Below are 25,223 nucleotides of genomic sequence, written 5' to 3'. Positions count from 1 at the left end.
AACTGGGACAGCCCTAACTCCTCAGAAGCAGATGCAGGCTGGCTGACAGGTACCCACTGAGATTGTGTTCTCCATGCAGACAGAGCTGAAAGCGCTCCAAACACAAGAAATCCTAAAAAAAGGGACAAAAACACCAAATAAAATAATAAAACGGAGGGAGCAGAACAAACACACTCCTGCTGGCATGTGTGCAGAAGGGAAAAATTGTAGGTGGAGTTACAGAGTACACTAAAGTAGAGCAGAGTCAAAGAGAAAAAAATCCAGATTAGATTCCTTTCTGCATATGGCACACGGCCATTGGGATATTACCCATTTGTCTAGAATGTCTCCTTTATTGGACTGGAAATACATGGAGCAACACTTGTAATACCTGTAATTCACTTTCCAGATGCTTGATAGCCATATCTGGAACAAAGCATTAGTCCGCGAATACACGAACACAGTGATGCAAATGAGGAATATTGGTTACAATTGATGCAACGGCAGACAGGCAAAATAGCACATCATGAGCGCACAAATAATGAGAACGGACCGTGGGGTATAAATTTTTAAAATAACAAATTTTATCTGGATATATAGGCCAGAGGCTGAATGTTCTCACTCTTTTCCATGACACTCCCACTAAAGTTGAAGAGTAAGGGAGGAGGAAAGGAGAAAGATTACCATCATAACAGGTCCCCCCCTCCCCCCCATCAAACTCCTGTAGGGCCTGATTTATTTGGATTTAGCTGAAGCCTTTTTCTGTCACTATGAAGAAAGAAAAAGAAAAAAAACCCTCAGTATATCAATTATCTCAATACCATCCCACAACCTAGAAAATGCTGGCAACAGCCCCTCAAAAGCTGCACATTAAGTGACTGCTTCCTTTTCCCAGCTCTCACTATGATCTGGATCCTCACTAGTCTCTCTCACTCATCAGTCTTCCTAACTCAACCCCCCACCCCCCAAGAAATCAGTAATCTCCCTTATTTCTCCTGTCATTCATGAACTCCTCCCCCAAATCTCCTTACCAGTCATCCCTTTCTTCCCCAAGAACTAGTCACTCATCTAACTCTGCCTGCTCCCTCTGCCAGACTCCTTTACCTTGCTGACTGTGCTGCCACCCTGATACCTACATGGCATTATCTGGTCTGGCACTACATAGCTTTCAATTAGCTTAAGTCATACACTGCCTTAATTTCTGTGCTAGTTTCAAAAGAACATGAGACTAGCATAGAAATTCAGGTAATGCACAGCTCAAACTCACTGAAAGCTGCAGTGTGTCAAGCCAAAATGCGTAACTGTTCCACCAGAAGCTGAAGCAAGTGAAGTTAAATCTCCGGTGTCATGGTGAAGGTTCAGATCATCAGGCTAACCTGGCACAAATATTTTATCAAACTCTGGCTTGTATTCCATTCTTTAGATACATTACACAACAAGTGAGTTTAAGAGCACGAACATCTGTTGGTCCATACATACAATGATGCAGGACAGGCCACACAAGCATGGCCAAGAGCTCTTACTCAGGTAGCTCATGGTTAAGGACCTGGAAACAACCTCCCATTTCTAATTACACAGTGATATGAACTGAGGAACAGAAGCAGTAAGTATCCATGCTCCCCCTAACAGTTGTTGCTCATGTTGTCCTTCTAAAAATTTGGAGGGGAAAGGGGGGGTTGAAGGGTAGGAAAGCCATACACTGCACAGCGCAGTGTCCATAAATCTAAAGCAGGAATAGTAAAAAGCAGTAAAAGTCTATAGAGCAGTTTGAGTCAGAGAAACAACAGACAGACACTACCGCCATTGTTATCATTCGTTTCCTTCAGTAGACACCGAGAACCCAAATGCGGCATCATTTTGTGCTGTCACATCTGCTCCGTAAAGCTTTGTAAAAGTATGGATAGTGGATCATGTAGCTGCCCTACAAATCTCCTCAGGCAGAAATGCCCAGACTCTGCCCATGAAGAAGCCACACTTCTAGTGGAATGCACTCTCAAAGCTATCTGTGGCTATTTCCTACAGCTAATGTATGCAGAGGCTGAAAGAGAGGCCTTAGAAGCTGACCTTCCCAGTTGACTAGGACTGGTTAGCACAAAAAGATGATCTGAGAGATGAAAATCAGTGGTCACCTCAAGGTAACAGAGCAAAATGCTCCTAACATCCAGCCATGCCAAAACATTGTCTTTTTTTCTTCAAACTCATGGGATGAACAGGTCCAAACCACTTTTGACAAAAAGACGGTACAGTACATAGAGACCCCAGCATCTGTAAATCTGAGGAACAACTCTCTGCATGAGAGTGTCTGCAACTTTGAGACTCTTCCCGCAGAGGCGAAAGCCACCAGAAAAATTGTCTTACCAAGAAGAGCCCTTAGAGACGCCTCCTGCAAAGGTTTGTATGGAAGATTACTGAGGCCCTGCAAAACAATGTTAAGGTTCCATGATGGAAAAGGATGCATCTTAAGCGCACCCTTCGAAAATCTGGCTATGTATGAATGAGAAGCCAGTGAAATTTTCTCCACTTGAGCCCTAAAGCACGAGAGGTCTGCCACCTGCACTTTAGGGCCACTGACATCAGAGCTCTTAAAAGGCTCTGCGTTCTCAAGCACACCAGCGCTGAAACATTTTCTAAGAATTAGCATAAGCCATGACAGTCGCTGGTTTCTTGGAGACCTTAGGAGGGTATCTACGACTACCTCCGAGTAGCCCTTCTGTGCTAATGCCGTGCACTCAGGAGCCATGCCATAAGTTCAAAGTGTTCCGGATCCTCCAGTGGAATCAAACCATGTGACAGAAAGGATGGAGAAATCAGTTTGATTCACTTGTCCCTCTACTGGCACACTAGGTCCGTGTACCACAGCTAACACAGCCAATCTGGGGAACCAAGATTAGTGTCCTTCCATGTCAAGATGTCTAGGGAAGATTCTCAACTCAGTCCTGGAGTACTCCCTTGCCAGTCCAGATATCCACAATGAAAACACATGAAAGAAATATGCATATAATGGAGACAGTGTATGCAAATCAACTTTATGCATATTCATTGTGGATATCCTGAAAACCTGACTGGCAAAGGATTACTCCAAGACAGAGTTGAAAAACAATGGTCTAGGGCTCCCTACCTCACCATCACAGATTTTGATGAAATTTTGTGGTGCTGATCCTTACATGGCCCAACCAAACTCTGATAAAGTTTAAGATCCACTAGTGAAATGCTTAAAGAGATATAATTCTATGTTTGACACCATACCACAACCATGTACAGTATCCCAGCAAATTTTTTGGAACTTTGAGTCAAAATATTTCCTTGGTTATATAAGCAAAACAAATGAAACTTGGCGATCTTATACAACTTTTTATGATCTATTCAATGGAACTAATGTATGTAAAAAGCCTCAAAGTGGGCTGAAAAAATGGACACACTAAAAAATTTCAAAGTTTAACCTTCTGAAGCTCCTGTAATAATGAAGCTATCCCTGTAAAATTTTGTGTATTATTTTTTGACATGACTTTGCTCTCAAATATATGATTTCAATTTATAAGCTAATCTCATTGCTTTATAATTTCACTTTCAATTTAGTGATTTTTTTAAAAATGGGGCATTTTCAACCAACTTTTATATTTAAAAAAAAAAAGAGTCATCTAGAAACATTTCTGAACCAGCGCCATTAGAAACAGCATTTTTCAAACCCCCTGAAAAAGTTGGTTTTGTTTTTCAACATGAGCAAAAATAAATAAATAGTTTATTTTTATATACCGCCAAACCATCAGTTCTTGGCAGTTTACATAATAGTAATTAAAACAAGTAATTAAAATACAGATCCAAATAATAATGTCTTATAAGAGAAAATAACACAATTCAATAAAAGATACTGACTAACAAAATGCAACCCTAACTAAGAGTTAAATGTCATAGGAGTGCCGGTATACATTAACATCCAAATATAGTAGCTCTTCAAGTTGTACTTGTTATAAGACTGTTCTTTTGCATTTTTATAAGGAAAATATTTGATTGCATTGGTCCTTGGTGGCATTGCCACTAACACAGTTCAAGAAATTTGAACCAGCAACCTCATCGCTATAAAGATCATGCCCGATAGCCATGCAATACCGGCCATGGGTAAGTCGCTTGGTTCAGGTTCTCAAGCCTTCAGTCTTTGTTTCTTTGTCAAGGTTGAAATTTTTTGGGTAGATTTCTAATTGCCAACAAATACGTATTTAATTCCATGTATGTTCTTGTCAGAGAAATTGAATAGGTCTTTTGATGTGCATATTTAGCCATTCGATAGTCTTTGGAGGCTAATTCTAGATGCTAATCTTCTTGTTATTCCATCAATTCCATCACAAGGTGATTTTCCATGGCTTGTACAAAAAAAATTCCATTGCACTTCAATATTGAAATTGCTTTTATGATAGCATAGGTTGACAAAATTTTTGTAGTTCTTGTATTGAGCAGCCGAGCCATCACTAAAATAGTGGATTCTATTAACGTTTGTTTTTGTCTTCTAAAACTCAAATCAGCTTTTGAATAAATACATGAACGGATATTGAGTCATGCTGCATGTGATCTGTGATGATGAAAACATTAATGATTTGTATGGTATAAGCTTCATCAATGACTACTGGCCTCTGCCTGAGACCCTGAATCTTACACTCTGGGGCAGTAAGGCATTGATTCTGACCCCCAATCCATCTCTGACTGGACCTCTGGGTCTTGTCCATGGCCCTTTTTTGAGGAAAGGGCACTCTGTGAGGATAAACATCCCCGTGCAACCACTGGTGTGGCCCCAGCCAGTGTAGGTAGACCCCAATAAATCAAATAGGCTTTCCACAACAGACTCACCAAGTCAGGGGTAAAGTCCTGAACAGTTTGCCCTAAGGACCCCTGCAGGGACTCACTTTGTCTCTTCATGGGCTTCAAGGTGCTTCACAATGTCACAATCCAAGGGCTCTGGGAGGGATTTTTTTCTAATGAAACATGAGCCACCTGTGACTCCCTAGCTCTAGAGCAGTGGTCTCAAACTCAAACCCTTAGTGGGGCCACATTTTGGATTTGTAGGTACTTGGAGGGCCGCAGAAAAAAAAAATAGTTAATGTCTTATTAAAGAAATGACAACTTTGCATGAGGTAAAATTCTTTATAGTTTATAAATTTTTCCTTTAACAGTTAAAGGAAAGATTTAGAAACTATAAAGAGTTTTACCTTATGCAAAATTGTCATTGAACTATTTTTTCTGCGGCCCTCCAAGTACCCTATTTTTTCTGCAGCCCTCACATTTAAAGTTTAATATCTTTCCTTTCTCAAAACTGACACATTTCAATCACTATATTGAAAATAAAATAATTTTCCCTACCTTTGTTGGCTGGTGACTTTATTTTTCTGGCTGGCCCGGAACTTCCTCCCCGATGTTAGAATTGATGTTGGGTGGCGAGAATTGGTCAGCTTTGAGCTGGGGAAGATAAGCATTGAGAGCTAAGCGCTGGCCTGTTCCCCGATTGCGGTGGCTTGAGGGAGGGCAGTGAGAAGGGAAGCAGATTGGAGACCCCTGCTTTAGGCGAGCTGCGATCGCGGGCCGCAAAATAGTCCCTGGGGGACCGCATGTGCCCAGCGGGCCGCGTGTTTGAGACCACTGCTCTAGAGGGACCAGAGAGAGCTAATCCATCACTCCTGCTCCTCCTCATGTGCCCCATGGCACGTGGCCCACAGACACTCCTCAGCCAGTCATCCAGCGCAAATCCGGCATGAATCAGAGGTAAAAAAAAGCCTCAGGAGTCCAGTTATATAGATTTAAAGCTAAATTGAAGTGTTTTGAGGCAGGTAAGAGGCTTTTTAAACCAAATTTGGAAATCTAAGATGGCTAAGATGGCTGTTGCAGCAGCGTGGTAGCACCAAAAAATGGCCTGGGAGAATAATATAAATGTTCAAAAATTCAGGGAAGGGATTTTTGGAGGTGGGGGGACCTTAAGCCAAGCTCCTGCAACCCCCAAAACATCAATTTTCAGACACCCCCCCTCCCCCCCCCCCAATTCTCCCATAGGCTATATAATAGCCTATAATCTCTGTTCTGTGCAGGTGCTTTGCTTGCTTCAGTTCACACTGCAGGATAATGGAGAAGACTCCTGCCTCAGCCAAACTGTGTATAAGGCTACAAATGCTACAATCTTTGGGCTGCCAGTTAGACTGAAGATGGATTGAGACCTCAGACCCCTGGCACCTGCTAAAGCCTTCAGGACCTGCAACGGGGCCAAATAGCCTACACTCAAGCTCTGGAACAACCAGGAGCGAGCCTCGCTACTAGGGGAATGGTCCCCAAGCTCCATAGTTGGTAATTCAGGCTAACTAAGCAGGTTCTCTATAGAAGGAATGCCCTGCTAGCTATAAACCTCTGCTCAGAGAATCTGTTTTCATCCAAGCACAGCTGCCCCAGAGCTGCTGGGGACCTCTTGAATACCAATAAAGTCTCCAATAAAACCTGAAAATAATAAAATACACTCAGAGAAGAGCAGAAAGTTATTTTCCAACTTGTGTATAGAAGAAAAAACTTAGGAGTTACCATACAGTCCAGGGAAGAAGGAGGCAGAGCAGAATTGTCTTCTACACAATTCACAGTTAGAGGAGAATAACACATTGATCATGTGCCTTTTGCACTAGAAGTTTTATTGTAACAAATTTTTGTTCAGAAACAATTTTAGCTCTGCATTAACTGTTCCCTAGTTTATTATCTCTAATTCTGAAGAGGAAGGCAGTAACAATCACTTGGAATAACCATGTTCTGCAAATATCTCAGACTACTGTACAAGCAACTCAGAGTGCAGATGCATAAGGGGTTTTTATGTTTACAGAAATTAGCTGCTGATTGCACGATCAGGAAAAAAGGGAGGGGGTCCTCAAAACCACAGCAGCATTAGTCTTTATTTTGGCAAACACATACTTATATATCAGCAAAATAACAAAACACTACTGTTCAGAATATGATAATTAACACTATCTAGTCTGTCCACCTTCCCTTTGTACTTTAATACTCAGACCCTACTGAGTCATTGATTCTATTCCCTCTTTATTATCAAGACCTGCTTACTCCGACATGGAATAGAGCCCCAGCATCCACTGCCTGCATTTGTAAATAATGCTATTCATTCACTATCCTTTCATCATTGCTAGGATTGCTTTAAATGCTTTTACTTCTTTTGCAGCAAGGCTCAAACAGGCAAAACTAAAGGCTCCTTTTACAAAGGTGTGTTAGGGCCTTAACGCGCGGAATAGCGCGCGCTAAAATGCCGTGCATGCTAGCTATAGCACGCGCTAATCCAGTGCATGCACTAAAAATGCTAGCGCACCTTTGTAAAAGGAGCCCTAAATTTAGCTGTTCAAAAATCCATATCCCTTATGCACTGCGTAACAAATGCTTCAAAATTTCAGGCAGCAAGTAACTATGCATTGCTTGAAAATTTTGCATTCATTTTTGAAATACATGAAAGCAGCCATTCTAAACAAATCTGGGGCACTATAGGACATATTCCTTGCAGTGTACTAATTTTATTTCAATTGGAAGCCTTAGTGATAAATAATTTTGAAAGATCCTTCTACGTAGGAAGTTTGAGAATGGCTGTCCAGTCATATGTAAATATCTGCAAAGCACAAATATTTTATGAACTCTAATAAGTTGATTTTTAATCTCTGCTCAAGTTGGGGCTTAACTATCCTGATTTTCAACCAACCACACTAAGGTTTTGTCCATTATTTATACCAGTACTCCTTATAAATTTGGATTACTTATATGAAAGGTGCAAGCCTCCTAGGAGCCAAGTCATCTGCCTTCTAAAATAGGCAAAGAAAAAAACCTCAAATAGCAAAGAATTTTAAATTAAGAGAGCAAAATAAGGAATGAAACAAGCAAATATTGAGCTGTCACTTTTTGCTTTTGGCAGAGACTGCCAACTGGTCACTCAAGCATCTCTGGTCTCTCTCTCTCTCTCTCTTCTGGTCACCACCGGTCACTTGGGTCTCTTCCAGTCACCGCTGGACACTACCGGTCACTCAGACCTGCTGTTGCCAGAAATTCTCCCTTTGTCTTTCTGGGCTTTCTCCCTTTGTCTTTCTGCAAGCTCCTGTTTCTCTCGGAGTGATATCTGTTCCAATTTGACTCAAAATGCAAATGATCTTGCTTCGCTTGGCCTGATGGGAAGAGCCTATAACCAGCAGATTTTAGCATAGGGCTTCTCCATGCAGCTTTCTCTCAGCAGTGACTGGGGTGATAGCAACTCTACCCCATCACAACAAGCTTGTTATGAAAAACTAAAAAGGCAAGAAAAGGGTAAGGGCTCCTTTTACAAAGCTATGGTAGCGAGTTTTGGTGTGGCAAATGCAACAAAGCCCATAGAAATTGAATGGGCTTCATCACATTTGCCATGCAGTGACTCATAACTATGACTTTGTAAAAGGGGCCCTAAGGAAAAATATTCAATAGAACCTAAAGATATTTCCACGTCTCTGATTACCTGGTGCCCCTAACTGATAACTGCTGAGGAATGGAAGGGACATAACTGGATTGGAATCAGCAACATTCAAAATCTTTGCTATAAGAAAATGAGTGAAATTTTATTTTTAGAAAACTTTTCAGTGATAACTAAGGACCCAGTGATGGAAAGAAGCAATTTTGACTAAAGATACTGCTAGTATTTAACAAATAGCTGTGATTAAAACTTCTAATAGAAACAATGCTGAATTGTTAACATTAAAACAAATGTCAAGTTTAACAAACATGCTTACTAGCCTTTTATTCTTACCCAAACTGTGCACAAATGAGAAGAGAAAGTAGCATTGAGATGTTTCCTATTTTAAACTGTTAATACTGATTAATGACAAGTATGAAATAGATTTCTTACTAAAATAGGGTAAAGGAATCCAGGCACTGGGGGACATTATACCAGCCTGATTTGCAATTTAAAATAAAAAAAGCCTGTTGATGTTACTGAAGGCAAGGACTATACACTGAAAAACTTAGTTTCAGTGTACTATAATTTCCCTACTAACACTATAAATTGATCAGTACTTGAAAGCAATCACTGCAGGTTCCTTTCTTATAGGTCATAGCAGCCATTTTAAGAACAGTGCCAACGTGGTAGGGGCAACTGGAGATTGTGCCACCCTCTGACCTCTAGGGTGGCATCCTCAGGCGAGTAGGGGGAAGGCAACTCCTATTCAGAGAGAAGGAGGGGAGAGGGAGACAAATAGGACAAAGTCCAATTTTTCATCTTCCACTAAAAACATATGGTTGGTTTTGACTGAAATTGAAACATGCCGAAACCAAAACTGGGCAGAAAAAAGATTTGGGGCCAGCTTTGGTACAGAAATTCGATTGGCCTTTACTCTTCTATACTCCAAAAATGGTTGCTGCTTTCCAATCTTGGAGGGCACTTATTGGTTCTTGTATATAGGATGGTAAACCAATTTGCAGCTAGTTAAGTCACATTGCTTAATAGATTTATTTGCTATGTATTTCTTAAAACTTTAATTTATTTCTGCAAATATACAAATATGATTTTTTTTTTTTTTTTAACACATACAAAGTTCCTGTCTCAAAGAATAACACACTATATCTGCATTGACTTGGGAACCTAAACATGCCAAACCTGTTGGGAGAACCATTTTATCAATGATTTCTCAGCCTATTCTTGCAATTTCTGGGACTGAAAGGTAATCTCATTTGGGTTTAGCAGAGGGCTGCAGATTCTAGTTCGACTCATTGATTCACCTTCACACAACCAAACCGTTTTTGTTTTCAATTTTTGCTTCAGCCAAAACCAGGCAATAAGCTTCATCTATAGTTTCAGTTTTGGCTGAAATTGGAAAAAAAATCACCCACACACACATTCAGTCAGCTTCTACAGAAGAGTTCAATTCAATATGCCTTTGGTGGCTGCTCCTCCGTGCACTTTGTCTATTCTGTTCAAACTTTTGTATTTAAGCCTAGACAAATATTCAGTCTACTCTAAATGCATTCTTAAACTTTTCCAGAAAGAGGCCACAAAAGGTAAAGAAATTCAGCATGCTTTCATAGCCTATACAAAATATTTTATACTTCCTATAAACATTTGCTTAAGTCCTAAAATCAGAACTCATCAGATAAGGCTCTCTAAATCATTAGACCATGCAAAGACTATATTTTAAACCTTATAATGCTGGAATCTCATAGTTTATGGATTCCTCTTTACAACATACTATTTTAAACATCACACTATTCTCAATACCCAGCCTGTGTCATTCCTAAGAAAAATTAGCCAGTATTTGTACAGATGGCACTCAGAGTAACAATAACCAATATGGTACCTATCTAAAAAATAAAACCAACCTCTGAACTTCTATAAAGTATTGGGAAAACTTTAGAGCCTTAAAGTCTGAGTTGACATCTTTGTCAGTAAGAAACAATAATGAAATCACCTTTTCCGTGGAGAGGATGCGGTATATAAACTTAAGGTTTAGTTTAGTTTAATTGCAGGCTATTCATTCACATTCTTGCCATCATAGGTTTCCCAGATTTGTGAGCAAAAAGTGAAAAACTAAGTGACACAGTGTAGCAAAATTATATGAATATTATGGAAACAGATAAATTCCTTGCTCCTTCTCATACTGTTTGGCTACCACCATTATAGTAGTTTATTTTGAACAAGATTACATTTAAATTGATTGGTGGACTTATTATAAAGCATACTCCCTAAAGCTTGTATTTTCTTCAGTGCTTTCTAGTAAAAAGAAAAACTCAGCAAGAAGCATTTTAGTGATAACACATCTTAACATTAGACCACTGATAACTACACCCCACAGGCATGGTTTCGGTAGGGGGAAGCACTGCCATCCCAAATGAGCTGCATTAACCTGCTGCCACCTCATTTTTCTCTTTCTGGTGCGACAACTCAGGGAGAAGGCAACTCCCCTTCGAGCCCTGCAGGGTCCAATATCACTCCCCAATCCCATGTTGGGGTCTTTAATCTGTGCCGCTGGCAGCCTCAGCAATGAAAGCATGCAGCAGAAGCCCTACTCTGTCCTACAACTTCCCACCTATATTGGAACAGGAAGTTGTATGACAAAGGGCTTCTGGAGCAGGCCAAAAGCAGCACATTTTCATTGCTGAGGCTGCCAGCGGCCTGGGAGATTAGAAGACTCCAACTTGAGGTGGGGGAGGAACGATGAGGATACCAGGCCCCATGGGATGGGAAGGAGAGTGATATGCAGCATCTGTGGATTAGAGGGTGGGTAGGTAAAAATAAGATGAGACATCAAGGTGGAGGGATGCTGAGCTTTGAAAAGGAAATAGGGATGAGAAAACGATGGGACTTCTGTGGGTGGTGCGGGGAAGACCGAGAAAGATACTGGATCCATGGAGGGAGAGGAGAGAAAAAGATATATAGTACAACGGAGAGGGGGTAGGAAAGAAAAGAGGGAGAGATGCTAGCCCCAGAGTGGGGGCACAGGAGAGAAGGGAAACAAAATGGAAAAGCTGGACATGGGGAGGAATATGGACACAGAAGAAAGGATGGGAACAGAGGGCAGATACTGAACTTGGGGGTAGGGTGGATAAAAATCAATGATTTTTTTTAATTTAAAAAAAAAATATATACATCAGATCTTTTTTAATAAAATGCTTTCTTGAGGAAAAATATCTATCTATAGATAGTTTTCTATTTAATATGCATTATAGGCCAAAAGTTAATCATGAAATAAGGATTAGTTTTTAATTATGTAGCACGAGACTGTATATTCATGCAATGTTCAAGAAGTGCAGGACAGGACAGAAAGGGACAAAGAAATGACAGAGCATATGAAGAGAGGAAAATGGATAGGAGATATCGGAAGGCAGAAGATAAATAGGTGTGTGTTGTGTGGGGGAAGGAGCAGAAGATGAATTGGGCTAGAGTAAATAGTGGGATTTGCCACGGGTCGGTGCTGTGACCGCTGTATTGTAACATTTATCAATGATATAGATATGGGAATAACTAGTGAGATGGAAAAATTATGTTCTTACCTGTTAATTTTCTTTCCCTTAGACGCAGCAGATGAATCTAGAGACCAATGGGATAGCTCACATCTACCAGCAGGTGGAGATAGAGAAACTGATTAACAGGTGGTCTTATTGGCTGGCACTCCTCCTGTCTCATCAGTATAGCTCCTTGCCCAAGCACATTTAACCATCAATAGGCATAGCATGTAAAAAACTTCTTTCCCAGAACAAATCGCAAAAGGCAACAATACAGAATACAACCATCAACAACAACCAATCACGAAAGTCCCACACGAAAAAACCGACAACCAAATACCAGAAAGGGTGGGGCTCTGGATTCATCTGCTGCGTCTAAGGGAAAGAAAATTAACAGGTAAGAACATAATTTTTCCTTCCCTAGCAACAGCAGCAGATGAATCCAGAGACCAATGGGATGTAGCAAAGCAATCCTCAATCTGGGTGGGAAGCAAACGCCGCCTCCGCAACAACCGAAGCACCAAAACGCCCCTATCGCATGTGCCCGCACATCCATGCAGAAACGCGGAGAGAAGGCACTCTCGGAAGACCAATTAGCCGCGAGACAAATCTCCTCCAAGGAAAAAACCTCTGGGCCGAGCCCAAGAAGTAGCCATCGCTCCAGCGGAATGGTCATGAAGTTCAATCGCCACCCGCTTCCCTGCCAGCAGGCAAGCATAAAGAATGTCCTCCTGGACCCATTGTGCGATGGAGGCTTCGGACGCCGCCATACGCATGAGGCGTCCCTTGAAGAATACAAAAAGGAGATATAAACAACTAAAAGTTGTTAGAAACCGAGCTCGCGGAGAACGCTACATACGTAACAAAAAATGCATTGAATAAAAGCACTGCTCCCAATTTCTCCTCCCAGGAAGAAGGAAGGAAAAGCGAGCATGACGTAAAAGAAAGGATGACACCCCCCTAGAAAGAAATAGTGGTACCATCCGAACTGATACCCCATATGGCGGAAATCAGAAATAGGAATCCCCGTTGAACAAGGCCTGCAACATAGCAACTGCAGATCTGAAGCCATGGCCACAAGGAACCCCATGTTCAACGGCACAGCTCTTTAGAGTCCCAAAAGACAAGGCTAAAATGAAGCCTTCGGTAAACTTAGACGAAGTACGTGAAGATTGTACTCCAAACCGGGCTTTCTAAGAGGCGCATGAATATACCGCACTCTGGTTAGGAACTGAACTACAGGAAGCTGAGAAGTCAGCGAAGAGCCATATACCTAGCCCTTGTAACAAGCCAAGAATGGCACCAGAAGCTGAAGGGCATTGAACGCTAAGCCCTCGGCAATACACTTGTGCCAAAAAGGAACTCTGGAGTGGTTCAAACGTGAAGAAGCACCCAAGAAAGGAAAACCCTCCAAAAGGAAGTAGAAGCCACAAGAGAAGATGTCCGTAGCACCTGGATAAGAGAAGAAACAACCTTCTTCGCATAACCCGTACACGTCAGCCAAGATTATCCAAAAAAAACTAGGTCGTAATACTAAAGTAGTACAAATATCCATGTGGATCGGACCCTAGGTGGCCAAAGCCGGAGACGCCAGGAAACTTCTTAGTCCAGCTGTCGAAAGACTCATCAAATCCGCACAGGAAGGAAGGCGCCGTCAATCCAGGGATTCTACACACACTGTGCCCGGAAGGCGAGCTCGAGATGGCAAATCCAAGCCATCATCAGCCAGCGGAAAACACTGAAAAGGAGAAGGCAGAGGCGAGAAAGGAGCCATGCAGCAACCCCCTCTAACTCCCACTCCCTGGGCCCGCCGAAGAAGCTAGGAAGAGTAGAATTGAGAGACGGGGCCATGCGGTCCAGGTCAAGGAGATCTCGCTTTCCTAAAAGGAGCTAGAACGCCTGAGCCACAAAATCACAATACCCAGGATGCAGAAGATTATACTAGTACTAACATGCACACTTTCAAGAGCGTACACAGCGCTGTACACAGTCACATCCAAGAAATGGGCCATGCTCAGATTCCACGGAGAGAAAGTCTATCCATACACTTATCCTGATCCAAAAAAGGATCTGCCAACAGAAGACGAAGACGAGAGTCCACCCAATGAAGCAGACCAACTTCACCTGCCAACTGAGTACAACACCTACTGCCCAAGCTGTAGAGAAAGACCCCCATCCTAATACTGACCAAAAGGACCCTCAGCGGCAATCCGGAAGAATGATCTGAAGCTCCAGAAAGGTAGCCTGACCCTGCTCAAGAGTAGAAGAATGAACAGGTACTGAGTCGCCTCCAAAGACCAGACTCCTGGAGCTGAGGATGGAAGCCACCAAGCCCCCCAACCCGACAGCCCTGGATGGTCGTTGGTCATGAGCTAGACCAGCAAAGACCGAGGCATACCGTGAAAAGAGAACCGCGCTGAGCCACCCAATCATACATAGCGATGCATGAGGAGCATACAAAATAATTGGAGCCCTGAGATACCGGGAACCACCGGAACAAAAGTGACTGCTGAAGCATAAGAAGGGGAAAGCAAGCCGAAGGTCCCAGTGGAGTCAGCAATATGGATCCCAGAAACCGTACAGAATCCTATACTCTTGGTCATAGTAAGCGAAGAAGAATACCAATCTGAGACCGAGACCCCATGCCTAAGTCTCCGGAAAGAAACACATGTCTCTCCTATATGAAGAAAAACATTACTCCGATATACCAATAAACAGTACAGGAGAAAAGAGCGCTGTGCAAATTCGAAGATGCACGTGTAAAGAACCGAGGAAAAGATACCACCCTTTTCTCGTCAGTCAAATGGCCCGACTGGAAGTCGTCCGAATCAAGCAGGCAGTCAAGAAAAAATTAGATGAATCTCCCGGTAGCGCCAAAACGGTACCACCGCCCACATCACCTAAAACGTTCGTGAAGCCTTGGGTAGGCGAAATGGCATGTGCCAAAACCGGAAGCGCCGCTCCAAGAGAGGCAGGCAAACCAAGTGCTGATGCGGAGTCCCTAGAGAAAATGTAAATATACTCCCAGGTTGTCTGCAGAAATGTGCAACCCCGAGACACTAATTCAGCAGAATGAGATCCAGCCTGCCCAATGCCCCCGTCTCGGGCACCATGCAGGAAGTGGAACTACGTCCCTTAGTTCCCAAAGAACTACAAGAACTGTCCTGAGGACCAGTAACACTGAAAAGGGAAACACAAAACATAGAGACTCCAAGAACGAACTGGAAACCGGAGGAGGATGCAAAGATGCAAGCATCCGGAAAAATCCTTACAGCCCACTGACCAGACATTAGAGTCTTCCTCCTCATGAGAAAGCCTGAAGAGTCATTGGAAGAAGTCAAGATCCCCTCAGAATGAAGTGCAGAAGGTCAGGGAATGGCAGGATGAGACGGTAGGATCTGCAAGAAGATTCTCCTAGGAAAAATCAAGTTTCCCAATGTAAAGAGGAATATACTGTAACCATGAAAACAGTACCAACTCCCTGCCACGGGGGCGAAATACGTAAGGCTTAGAAAGGGAATACGCACTAGCTGCCAGCAAGAAGCTATACTTACCGCCCTTTGACAACCACAGCACTTAACAGGTATCAGACAACAGCGTCGTGACCTGCCCATATGACTGCTCCCTGTCCCTGAGAAAGCCGAAATAGCTGACAGCGTGTGTGCAGTTCCATGTGGCCCAGGGAAGGCAAATGATGGGACACCCCGGCCGTAGACTCTGGAACGCTATACAGAAAAGATTGTTACGCCCGATGGAACTCGGAAATAGCCAATATGTCCCTAAACAGCTTGAAAGGGTAGGAAGCAGTACAACAGTGCCACCAGACACCGTCCGCGCAGCAACAATGGCACCAATAATAAGGAACTGCCAAACGTACATAGTGTCACCCAGGTGAGACCTCGAGAGAGATGAAGAGATCCCCAAAAGAAAAAAACTGGGAACTCTCCTGCGACTGGCTCAAGTTGTACCATGAGACACGCTTCTACCAACCCAGGATGGAGGGAAGCTGAAACTGGATGGTGAAGAACAGAGCCAAACCGCACTCTAATGGGCTTGCAGCGAACCCACAGGAGATAACGCCAGCGCGGCAAATTAATGAACTCGGGAGACCTCCACATACCGGGCCCCAATATCTCATGAAAGCAGGAGAAAACTGCAAGCAACTTCCTTCGCATTTGACCAAGAGGCCTAGAAGCCACGGAAGAGCCCATAGAAGCCAGCTACTAGGGAAACCTCTGAACCCTCCCCCCCCCCCCCCCCAGTGCAGGAGCGTTTTTTTTTGTTTTTTATTTTTTTTAGACCGTTGTTCACTGAAAGACCGTGGCTTTCAGCCAGGGAAGCAAACACAGCCGTGGCAAGCGGGAAACTCAAGCCACACTGTGACGCGCTCAGCCGAGCAAGAAAATAAGCCTGAGCCTGTTTCGCCGGCTCTATGCAACTGGGAGGGCAAAACAGGGAGACCGGAAGGCGCAGAGAGAAGGAAGCCGCTGAAACAGACCACAAGAACGCCGCAGCGCGTCTATCAGCGTCGGAGCACCAGTGCGATCCACCAGCCCGCGGAAAGGCACGGGCTCCATAAACAGCGTACACCCAGTAGCGTCCGACCACCGCCGCGGTACAAGCCGAGCGAAGGGCAGCCTCAGCGAAACCCGCTGTAAATGCAAGTACTCACCCCTGCCCCCACAGTCAAACACCATGCGTCTCCCGCGCGCGGGAAAGCAGCGGCTCCTCATAATCGAGCCCAAACTATAATGCAGGGGCTCTCTTCACGCAAACATATGCAAAAAAGAAAATGAGCCTCCACTAACTGTAAAATATGTACCGCTCACCAAAACTTAGCCGATGAGAAACAAAGAAACATCAGGCAAACCACTCGACCGCACAGCCACCGTGTCCCCCGAAGAACCGAACACAACACTAACCACCAGAAAATAGAACTTGCAACTGCAAGGCAAAAAAGGCATACTCACAACCCGGCTCACAGGGCTGTTAGACGCCGGCAGGAACAAGTTGAGCACCACTGAGAGTACCCAATCAGGGAAAGCAGATGCAGTCTCTCTCTTTTTTTTTTTTTTCCCAGGGAAAGAAGAAAAAATAGAGACCTAAATAGACCCTCTATCATAGGAGGGAGGGTGAGGCAGGGACCTGGGGGGGCCCAGGTGTAACCCCTAAAGCCGGCACCGTTCAGCCGGACACCCCTGTCTCACTGAAGAGAAAAATCTCAACAGGAGAAATAGAATTAATTGTAAGCTCACTGAAGAGAAAATCTCAACAGGAGAAATTAAGTTTCCAGCCACAGCCAGAATCCAGGAGCTAGGTGAATAGCGACCTTGTCCTGCTGGGAGATAGAGAATACCGATGAGACAGGAGGAGTGCCAGCCAATAAGACCACCTGTTAATCAGTTTCTCTATCTCCGCCTGCTGGTAGATGTGAGCTATCCCATTGGTCTCTGGATTCATCTGCTGCTGTTGCTAGGGAAAATTAAATTTGATGATGACACAAAGTTTTTAAATTGCAAGAGGACCTTGTGAAACTAGGCATCAAAATGGCAGATGACGTTTAATGTTAACAAGTGCAAAGTAATGCATGCAGGAAAGAGGAACCTGAACTATATCTACTTGTTGCAGAGTTCCACTTTAGGAGGAAAGGGATCTAGCTGTCATCGTTAAGGATACATTGAAACCCTCAGCTCAATATGCGGTGTCAACTAAGAAATCAAATAGACTGTTAGGAATTCTCAGGAAAGGGATGGGAACAAAGATTAAAATGTAATTATCGCTCTATGGTACAGCTGCAATCGAATACTGTGTGCAATTCTGATCATCGTTTCTCAAGAAACATATAGGGGAATTAGAAAAGTTAAAGAGAAAGGCGACGAAAATTTAAAAAAAGGGATGGGACGACTTCCCTACGAGGAAAGGCTAAAGTGACTAGGGCTCTCCAGCTTGGAGAAAGATGGCTCAGGGGTGATATGATAGAGGTCTATAAAATACTGAGTGGAGTGGAAAGGGTAGACGTGAATCACTTGTTTACTCTTTCCAAAAATACTAGGACTAGAGGGCATGCAATGAAGTTAAATAGTAGATTTAAAACGTGTAATTAAACTCTGGAATTCATTGCCGGAGAATGTGGTAGAATTAGTTAGCTTAGCAGGGTTTTAAAAAGATTTGGATCCTTTCGTAAAAGAGAAGGTCATAGGTCATTATTGAGATTACTTGGAGAAATCCTCTCCTTATTCCTAGGATAAGCAGCATAAAATCTGTTTTACTACTTGGGATCTTGCTAGGTACTTGGGACCTGGATTGGCCACTATTGGAAACAGGATACTGGGCTTGATCGACCTTTGGTCTGTCCCAGTATAGCAATTCTTATGTTTTTATGTAGGGGAAAGCAGCACAAGATGGATGGGGAAAGAGGAACAAAGCAGAGAATGGGTGGGACTGGGGCTAGGTTTGGGAGAAAGGGAAGGAGGAAGAAGGGGAATAGAGCAGAATATGACTAAGGGACAGATGGATATAACTAGGGGGGAAGAGAACCAGAGCAGAAGATGACAGACTTGGTGACTAAATGGGAGAGTGTTGGGGAGCAGGAAATTATGAATTGAAGAGATGTAATGGTAATTTCAAGGGTATAGTAAATACTTAGCAAATTGAGGTACAAGGAGGGGTATATAACCTCTTCTCTCTCCATGTCAAGTTTAGAGGAAATCACTCTTCGAATCCACCTTCAAGTTTCAAGGCTCCAAAATTTGGAACTACACCCTGACTTGCTTACGTCAGACCTTCTCCTAAGGACCTCCTCCTATCTTCAATTTAGGAAGGTGCTAAAAATGCATGTTTTCATTATAGTCTTGCAATGATTCATAATGTCTATGTTGCTAACTTTATTAATCTTATGTAAGCCGAAACGATTCCCAGTTGACATTTCCAGGGTATAAGAAACAATATGGTACAGTATAGTATATTAATGCCGGGTTGGGAGTAAGAATGAGGGTTTTAAATAAGGGATAAGAGAAAAAAGGTCAAGGAAAGGGGATGATATGTGGGGAGTATCTGAGACATAACATGAATGACCTGGAAGACTGGTGAGAGGATGAGAGATATTGAAAAGAGATAGGGGGTACTGGGGAGGAGTACAAGAGAAAGGGGATGGGTTTCTGAAGAGGTTGAGTGAGGGTGGAAATGAGGTTGAACATACTGGGCAATGGAAGGGAAGAGATGGAGCTAGGACTGATATGGTAATAAGATGTGATGGAGGGTAAGATGAGGGCTAAGAGGGTGAATACAGAACAGGGCTGTACACCAAACCTTCGACTCCAACTCCACTATTTTTGTACTGTCTGACTCTAGCTCCAACTCTAATTCCTACTGATTTTAGGCTTTAAATTTTTGCTTTGGAACTAGATCCAGGACACACACATAAATTTATCATATATTATAATGTATCATTTTATGTGCATTTATACTGACTCCAACTCCACCAAAAACTGCTTCTGACTTCACGGTCCTGCTACCAAGGATGGGAATGGAAGGGACTATGGAAGTGAGTAAAATATGGGAGGGGTAGGAGACTGAGGAAGGGAGAGACAGAATAGGCAATGGGAGTACTGGAGAGAGAATCTGAGAGATGGGAAAAGCTAGTAAGTAGATAAGTGAAATGAAGAATAAGGACTAGAGTGAGAAAGGGTGGGGAAAAACATAAAACAGAAGATCAGTACCTGACAGATGTAGAGAAAAGAAAGTAAGACGAGAAGAAATGGAAACAGCCAACCAGGAATAGAATTTAGAAGACTGACAATCAGAAAAATAAAGTGCTTCAACAACAAAGGTAAAAAAGAAAATAATATTTTTGTATTTAATACTTTCTAAGGACTGAGATGTACCTTCTTTGTGTTTTGCAGTTTCTCTCTTACCAGTACAGTACTGTTTTTTTGGGCAGAGGGGAGGGGGGACTCCATTTCATATTTTTTTTTCTGCATTTTTTTGTGGTCCAATTTTTTCTAATCAGGTGAAGCCTGTTTCCTTATATACAACTAAAATGAAGGGTTATGCTGGCATGTTGTGTCTGGAATAGCCTCCCTGTGAAGGTGGAAGAGACAAAAAGTATCTGAATTCAAGAAAACTTGGGATAGTAGATGGCGAAAGCAGATACTGACCATATGACCTATGTTTCTATGTCAAAGCTGTACAATGGTCAGTTGTTTCAACTGAGATTAAAATGCTAGAAGTAGTATTGATATTATTTTGAGAAAAACTTTTTGCAATAACTTATAAAAGTCTTTTGAGCACCAGAGGGAAGGTTTTTATGCCAATGACTGAGCTATGGAGCTTGGAATTCTTTCCACAATACTCCTGTTGAAATTCTGAGGCTTTTCCTTCCCTCTGGGTGAGCTCGGTTTATCCTCACGGAGCGTAAGAAGATATGAATGAATGTACATTTAAGTGCTAAGAGATCTGTGTAGTAGGTGTTACCCATAGTTTTTGAGCAATGTGTTTTGGTGATTATTTTCCCTACTATCCCTGTGAAATGCTACGTTTCTATTTTACATGAGGAAGGCTCCTGTGGATTCAGGATATATGCTTGCATTTTACATGTCAAGGGTCTGTATTTTTTTTATATATATAATACAGTTCTAGGTAACAATTTAACTCAGTTCATTTTTATCGATTATAACCAATGTTGGCAGGTTTGGGGGTTTTTATTATTTAAAAGTAAATAAATTGCATTCTATTTTCCTTGGGGTAACTGCCTAACTAGTATTAAGTGAGGGGAATACCACATCCTCCTTCCTAATCAGTTTTTTCAAGGGGCCCCCTTCTGGGTGCCTTGGGGAGTAGGGGGTGCCAAGAGGAAAAAAAGTTATGCTGGGGGGTAAGTGCTGCCTCTGGGGGAACAGGGTTAGAAAAAAAGTGCTACCCGTGGGGTGGGTGAGGAAGAAGAAAACATGCTACCAGGAAAAATGTTTGGGAGGGGGAGGGCAAACGTTTTTCTATTCATGTACATGGTATGAGGAAGTGCTGATAAAGTAGAAGGAAGGAAGGGAGAAACAGCTGGGGTTTTGAGGAGAAAAGGGGAGAATGCTGAATCAAGCCTATGGAAGAGGGAGGGGAAGTACACGGAAGAGGGAGGGGAAGTACACGCTTCCCTTGCTAATTTATGTGAGAGGGAACAATGAAAATAATTTTCCATTATGCTGGCTTATTTCATAAAAAAATATCTCAACTGTTTTAGAGTTTGTGTGCTTTGAATAACCATAATATGTATAAAAATGACATGCCAATGTGTCAATCACCACCCCCAAATGAAACAAACTACACCTATGCTACAACCCTAATTGAGTACTGTACATTGTTACTTTTGTTGAATCAGAGATATTTGTGCCAGAAGTAGAGGATATTAGGGACATTGGGAAGCTCAGGGTCATGTGATTGGCGATATAAAGTGGCGGATTATAGCACACATTAAACAAGGGTAGGAGGGTGGTGATTATAAACAAAAATTAAATTGGATGGAGCAAAAATGGATATATAGGTTGGATACAGTGGAGCCGGAGGGGTTTAAATCAAGAAATAAAAGATGATGTCAGATGGGGGGAGGTACTTATATGAGCCAAAAGACGCTGCGGCCATCTTATCTTAACAGAAATTATACAGATCGGGATGGTTCGGATAAATAGATAAAGGGTAAGCGTTTATTGATTGTAAACCGCCTAGAAGTCGCAAGATTGTGGCGGTATAGAAGAATAAAGTTATTATTATTATTATATGCATTGAATAGTTTCCCTTAAGTTTATTTGAATAGTAATTGCAATTGCAAGTAGGGGACAGGTGTAACATTGTCTTTTCTTGGTTTTTATAGGGGACTTTTTCTTGAAGCAGCCTAACAGCGAAACATGTCGATGTGATAGGTCCCTTTCCCGACTCGATAAGAGAGAATGCAAGGAGTAGAACAAAACTTTTAAGATAAGTTTATATTTATTGAAATTAAGTTATAGGTATTTATATAAGCACTAAGCACTTGAAAACATAAGAAAACATAAGAAAAATATAAGAAAGAAATTTTAGCACATATAGAGGAGGCAAATGAAGAAGCCATAGCCATTAAGATATTTGGTTACCGGAAAAACATGGGTAACTGAATGGCATATCTGAAACCCTGAAAAGTATGAAAAAATGTTTAAAGAAGAGTGGGACATTGACCGTTTGGATAGGTTGATGAATGATTGGTCAATGCTATATGAATGACTGAGACATTTACTTTAGAAGTAGAGGATATGGCTTACTTAATGTTTTAGTCTATTACTTTAAAAAAAAAAATTTCACCTTCACAATACCAATGAAATCTATGGTTACCATAAACAGCCCTCTTCCTCATGACTATGCCTCTTAAATTTGTTTCCTCTGTCCCAAAAGTCAGTTGAGCCCATTTATGTAATCAATCATTCAAAACAAAGCATTCTCAATTCATCATTTTTTTAAAAAAATGACAACTGCTAGCACCTGTGTCCACTGTAAAAGTATTTAAAGTGCTGATAAATCCAATAAGTGTAACTGTCCAAAGCAGACTCGAGCAACCGAAACCACTTTAAGGAAGTAATATGATCAAATCAACCGTGAGAAGAAAGTCGAATAAGGTGACAAGGTGAGCACTTTTTTATTTTAATCAGCAGGTGTCCTGGACCTCACAAGCCTGCAAACACGTTCTGCTAGAAAATATTACAATCATGCTATGCGACACAGTTGAACAACTCATAACCTGAGCAAGAATGCTGGTCAACCTCATTATTCTAACGCCCTGCTAAGGGAAGGGAAGGGAAGGGGGGGGAAGCTGGAATGCCCGGCGCGTTTCCGGCACTTCCGTTTTAGAGCCGACGCAGCACAACAGCAAGTAACTATGGATTACAGGTAGGAAGAAAGGAAATAGTTACCTGTCACTAACCCGACACAAAGGATCAGCAAAGAGGGAGGAAGTCGTACTCTCTGATCCCTCCAGTGCATCTAACCACCAGTAAGAGAGAAATTCATAAAAATCCCTTTTTAAAGCTTCTTTTGAACGTTCCAAAAATGCAGACCACAGCTAAAACACAGCATTGGAAAATCGTGCAAATTAATCCCTCAAAAGTAACCAAAGACAACCAGTTCTGGACAGATGGCGTGTCAAATGAATTATAATGAAACTAGCGAGGTAAATGCTCCCGACACACAAAAAGCATCTTCCTGCCCAGAAGAACAGCCTACCTAACCTATTCAACACCCCCTCGCAGCTCTTAGTCCAATTTGTCATCCATAAATTTCACTTCTCGGTCCATAGAAGACCTAGCGAGGTGGTTTGTTTGTTGTTGGGTTTGTTTGATTGTTGGGGGGGGGGGGGGGGTTGGTCCTGTATATCAACAGCTATTTTGAAACCACCTGAATATTTTTTTAAATAGCAACAACAACAAAAAAAACCCCACACCATACATAAGTAGGAATACAAAGTTAACCCACGAGAAGCCAGGGGGGGGACCGGCTCTATCAGTAAAAACAAACACGAAGTTAGGGAAGAACGAAAAGCTGCTTTCCATAGGTGGTACTGACACTGCCCTAGTTATCTGCTAAAGGCCTAGAAAAAAAAAGAAACTCGTCCTGCAGCGACAACCACCTGAAGGAGGAAAGGGAGGAGAAGAGCGGAAACTGGCCAGCGGAGGCCGGGACATTCCCGGCGGCTGGGCCACAAAAAGCAGGATACTATTTGCACTACTTTTCCCTACTACTTGTAACAATAATAGTTCGGGGGGGGGGGAGAAGCCTCCCCCCCCTCCTCCTCCGAGCCCAGGAACTTACGATGCATTTCTTGCCCAGCAAGTTGAAGAGGCTCTCGTTCTCCTGCGGGGTGAGCACCAAGGACCCGGCGTTGGCCATTCGCCTCTGCGGCGGCGGCGGTTGCTGCTGGCTGTTGCTCATCGCGCCGGCTTTCTCGTTCGCTCCCCGGTTCGGGCGGCGGCGGCGCCGGCCTCCGCTCGCTTTCCTCCCCTCACGGCCCGGGAGAACTCAGCGACATGAATCACGGTCGGCGGCTGTTGCTACGCTGCGGCCTCGCTCTCGCGGCAGGCCGGGGGCTGAGGCGCGCCAACACACGCACGCGCGCGCACCAAAGCCGCTCGCGCCGGAGTGAGTCCCGCGCGCTTGCGCTTCCGTTCTAGTCTCGCTCTCTCTCGTCAGGCAGCGCAATCCAACAATGGCCAGTGCGGGAGAGGCGATGTGAAAACTTCTCGGCGCAGGGGGAGGGGGGGAAGGGACGAAGCCCGCTTCCTCCTCGCTCTTCCTTGGTCTGATAAGAGTGAGTCCTTTGGTGTTCCTTCTTAGAATTGGGAATTTTTTTTTTCTGTCAGATTTGCAGCCTTTGCGGTGAGTAAGGGAAGGCGGGCCCAAGCTGGAATGTGGCAACAGCCGGGAATGCAAGCCGAAACTTGAGAGGGAATTAGTTTTGTCCCGGGGGAGACGCAGTGCCCAGTCATAAATCTGAAATAGTAGCTCATTTTACCACATTTTTTTTTTCTAGTCATGTCCCGACTAATAATGTTAAACTGTTTATACCAAAATTATTTTCTGCTCCTGTAGCAGATTCCCTCTTTGCCTCCCCCCCCCATATTTTTTATTAGTTTCTCAATAAAACAATAACAATCAAATATATACAGATATAGCAAACTATGACTAGGACAAATATTCAGAGAGTGCTAATATATGAGTCAATGGCATGGTCCAATATCAAGCAAAATGTACATAAGAACTGTATATAGGTACCATTAACACTAAAGACATGTATCTAAGAGGCATACCTGTTACAGGTGGTGCATGCCATCACCCCTACAAAAATATGAAGCATATCCCAAGAGTTGAAAGCTAGTCTGTAGGGAATAGCTGAGATAAAGGGGAATTCAGTTGAGATCTACAATAATTAAAGGTTCCCAGACTTTCAGAAATTTGTGAAATCTGTGCAGTTTTTTTTAGCTGTAATTCCTTCATATTGTATTATAACGCATACTAGATTCTTTTTATTGTGATATGGGATTCATATGAAAGAAATTCATTTGGTACTGGGTATGGGGCGGGAATAAAAGTTGTACAGTGAGCAGTTATAAAGTTGATAAACACAAATAGGCAATAAAAGGGTATCACATTTCATAATAATATGTAGCTTTTATAAAGTGAACCTTGTGCATTAGGAGGGGCAGAATATGATGTGCCATCTTATGGGGGCATTCTTATATAGTGACGGGAGGAATACCCTAGCA

The 25,223-nt window shown here is 42.8% G+C and overlaps 1 protein-coding gene across 2 annotated transcripts in view; it reads right to left on the bottom strand.

The window, feature by feature from the left end:
* Positions 1–24,290, bottom strand: part of WASL (WASP like actin nucleation promoting factor) — a 117,567-nt gene extending 93,277 nt beyond the window's left edge. Inside the window, exon 1 of one of the 2 annotated variants that reach the window (XM_033958672.1) lies at positions 23,773–24,290. In XM_033958672.1, coding sequence (XP_033814563.1) covers positions 23,773–23,892 — 120 coding nt within the window. In that variant the 5' untranslated portion in view covers positions 23,893–24,290. The remainder of the gene's footprint in view (positions 1–23,772) is intronic. The other variant, XM_033958673.1, reaches the window with a different exon arrangement.
* Positions 24,291–25,223: the final 933 nt, after the last annotated feature.

The sequence above is a fragment of the Geotrypetes seraphini genome, chromosome 9, assembly GCF_902459505.1.
Source record: "Geotrypetes seraphini chromosome 9, aGeoSer1.1, whole genome shotgun sequence".
NCBI classification, from domain to species: Eukaryota; Metazoa; Chordata; class Amphibia; order Gymnophiona; family Dermophiidae; genus Geotrypetes; species Geotrypetes seraphini.
The sequence above is the reverse complement of the archived record's forward strand: the minus strand, read 5'-3'. Positions and strand labels throughout refer to the sequence as shown.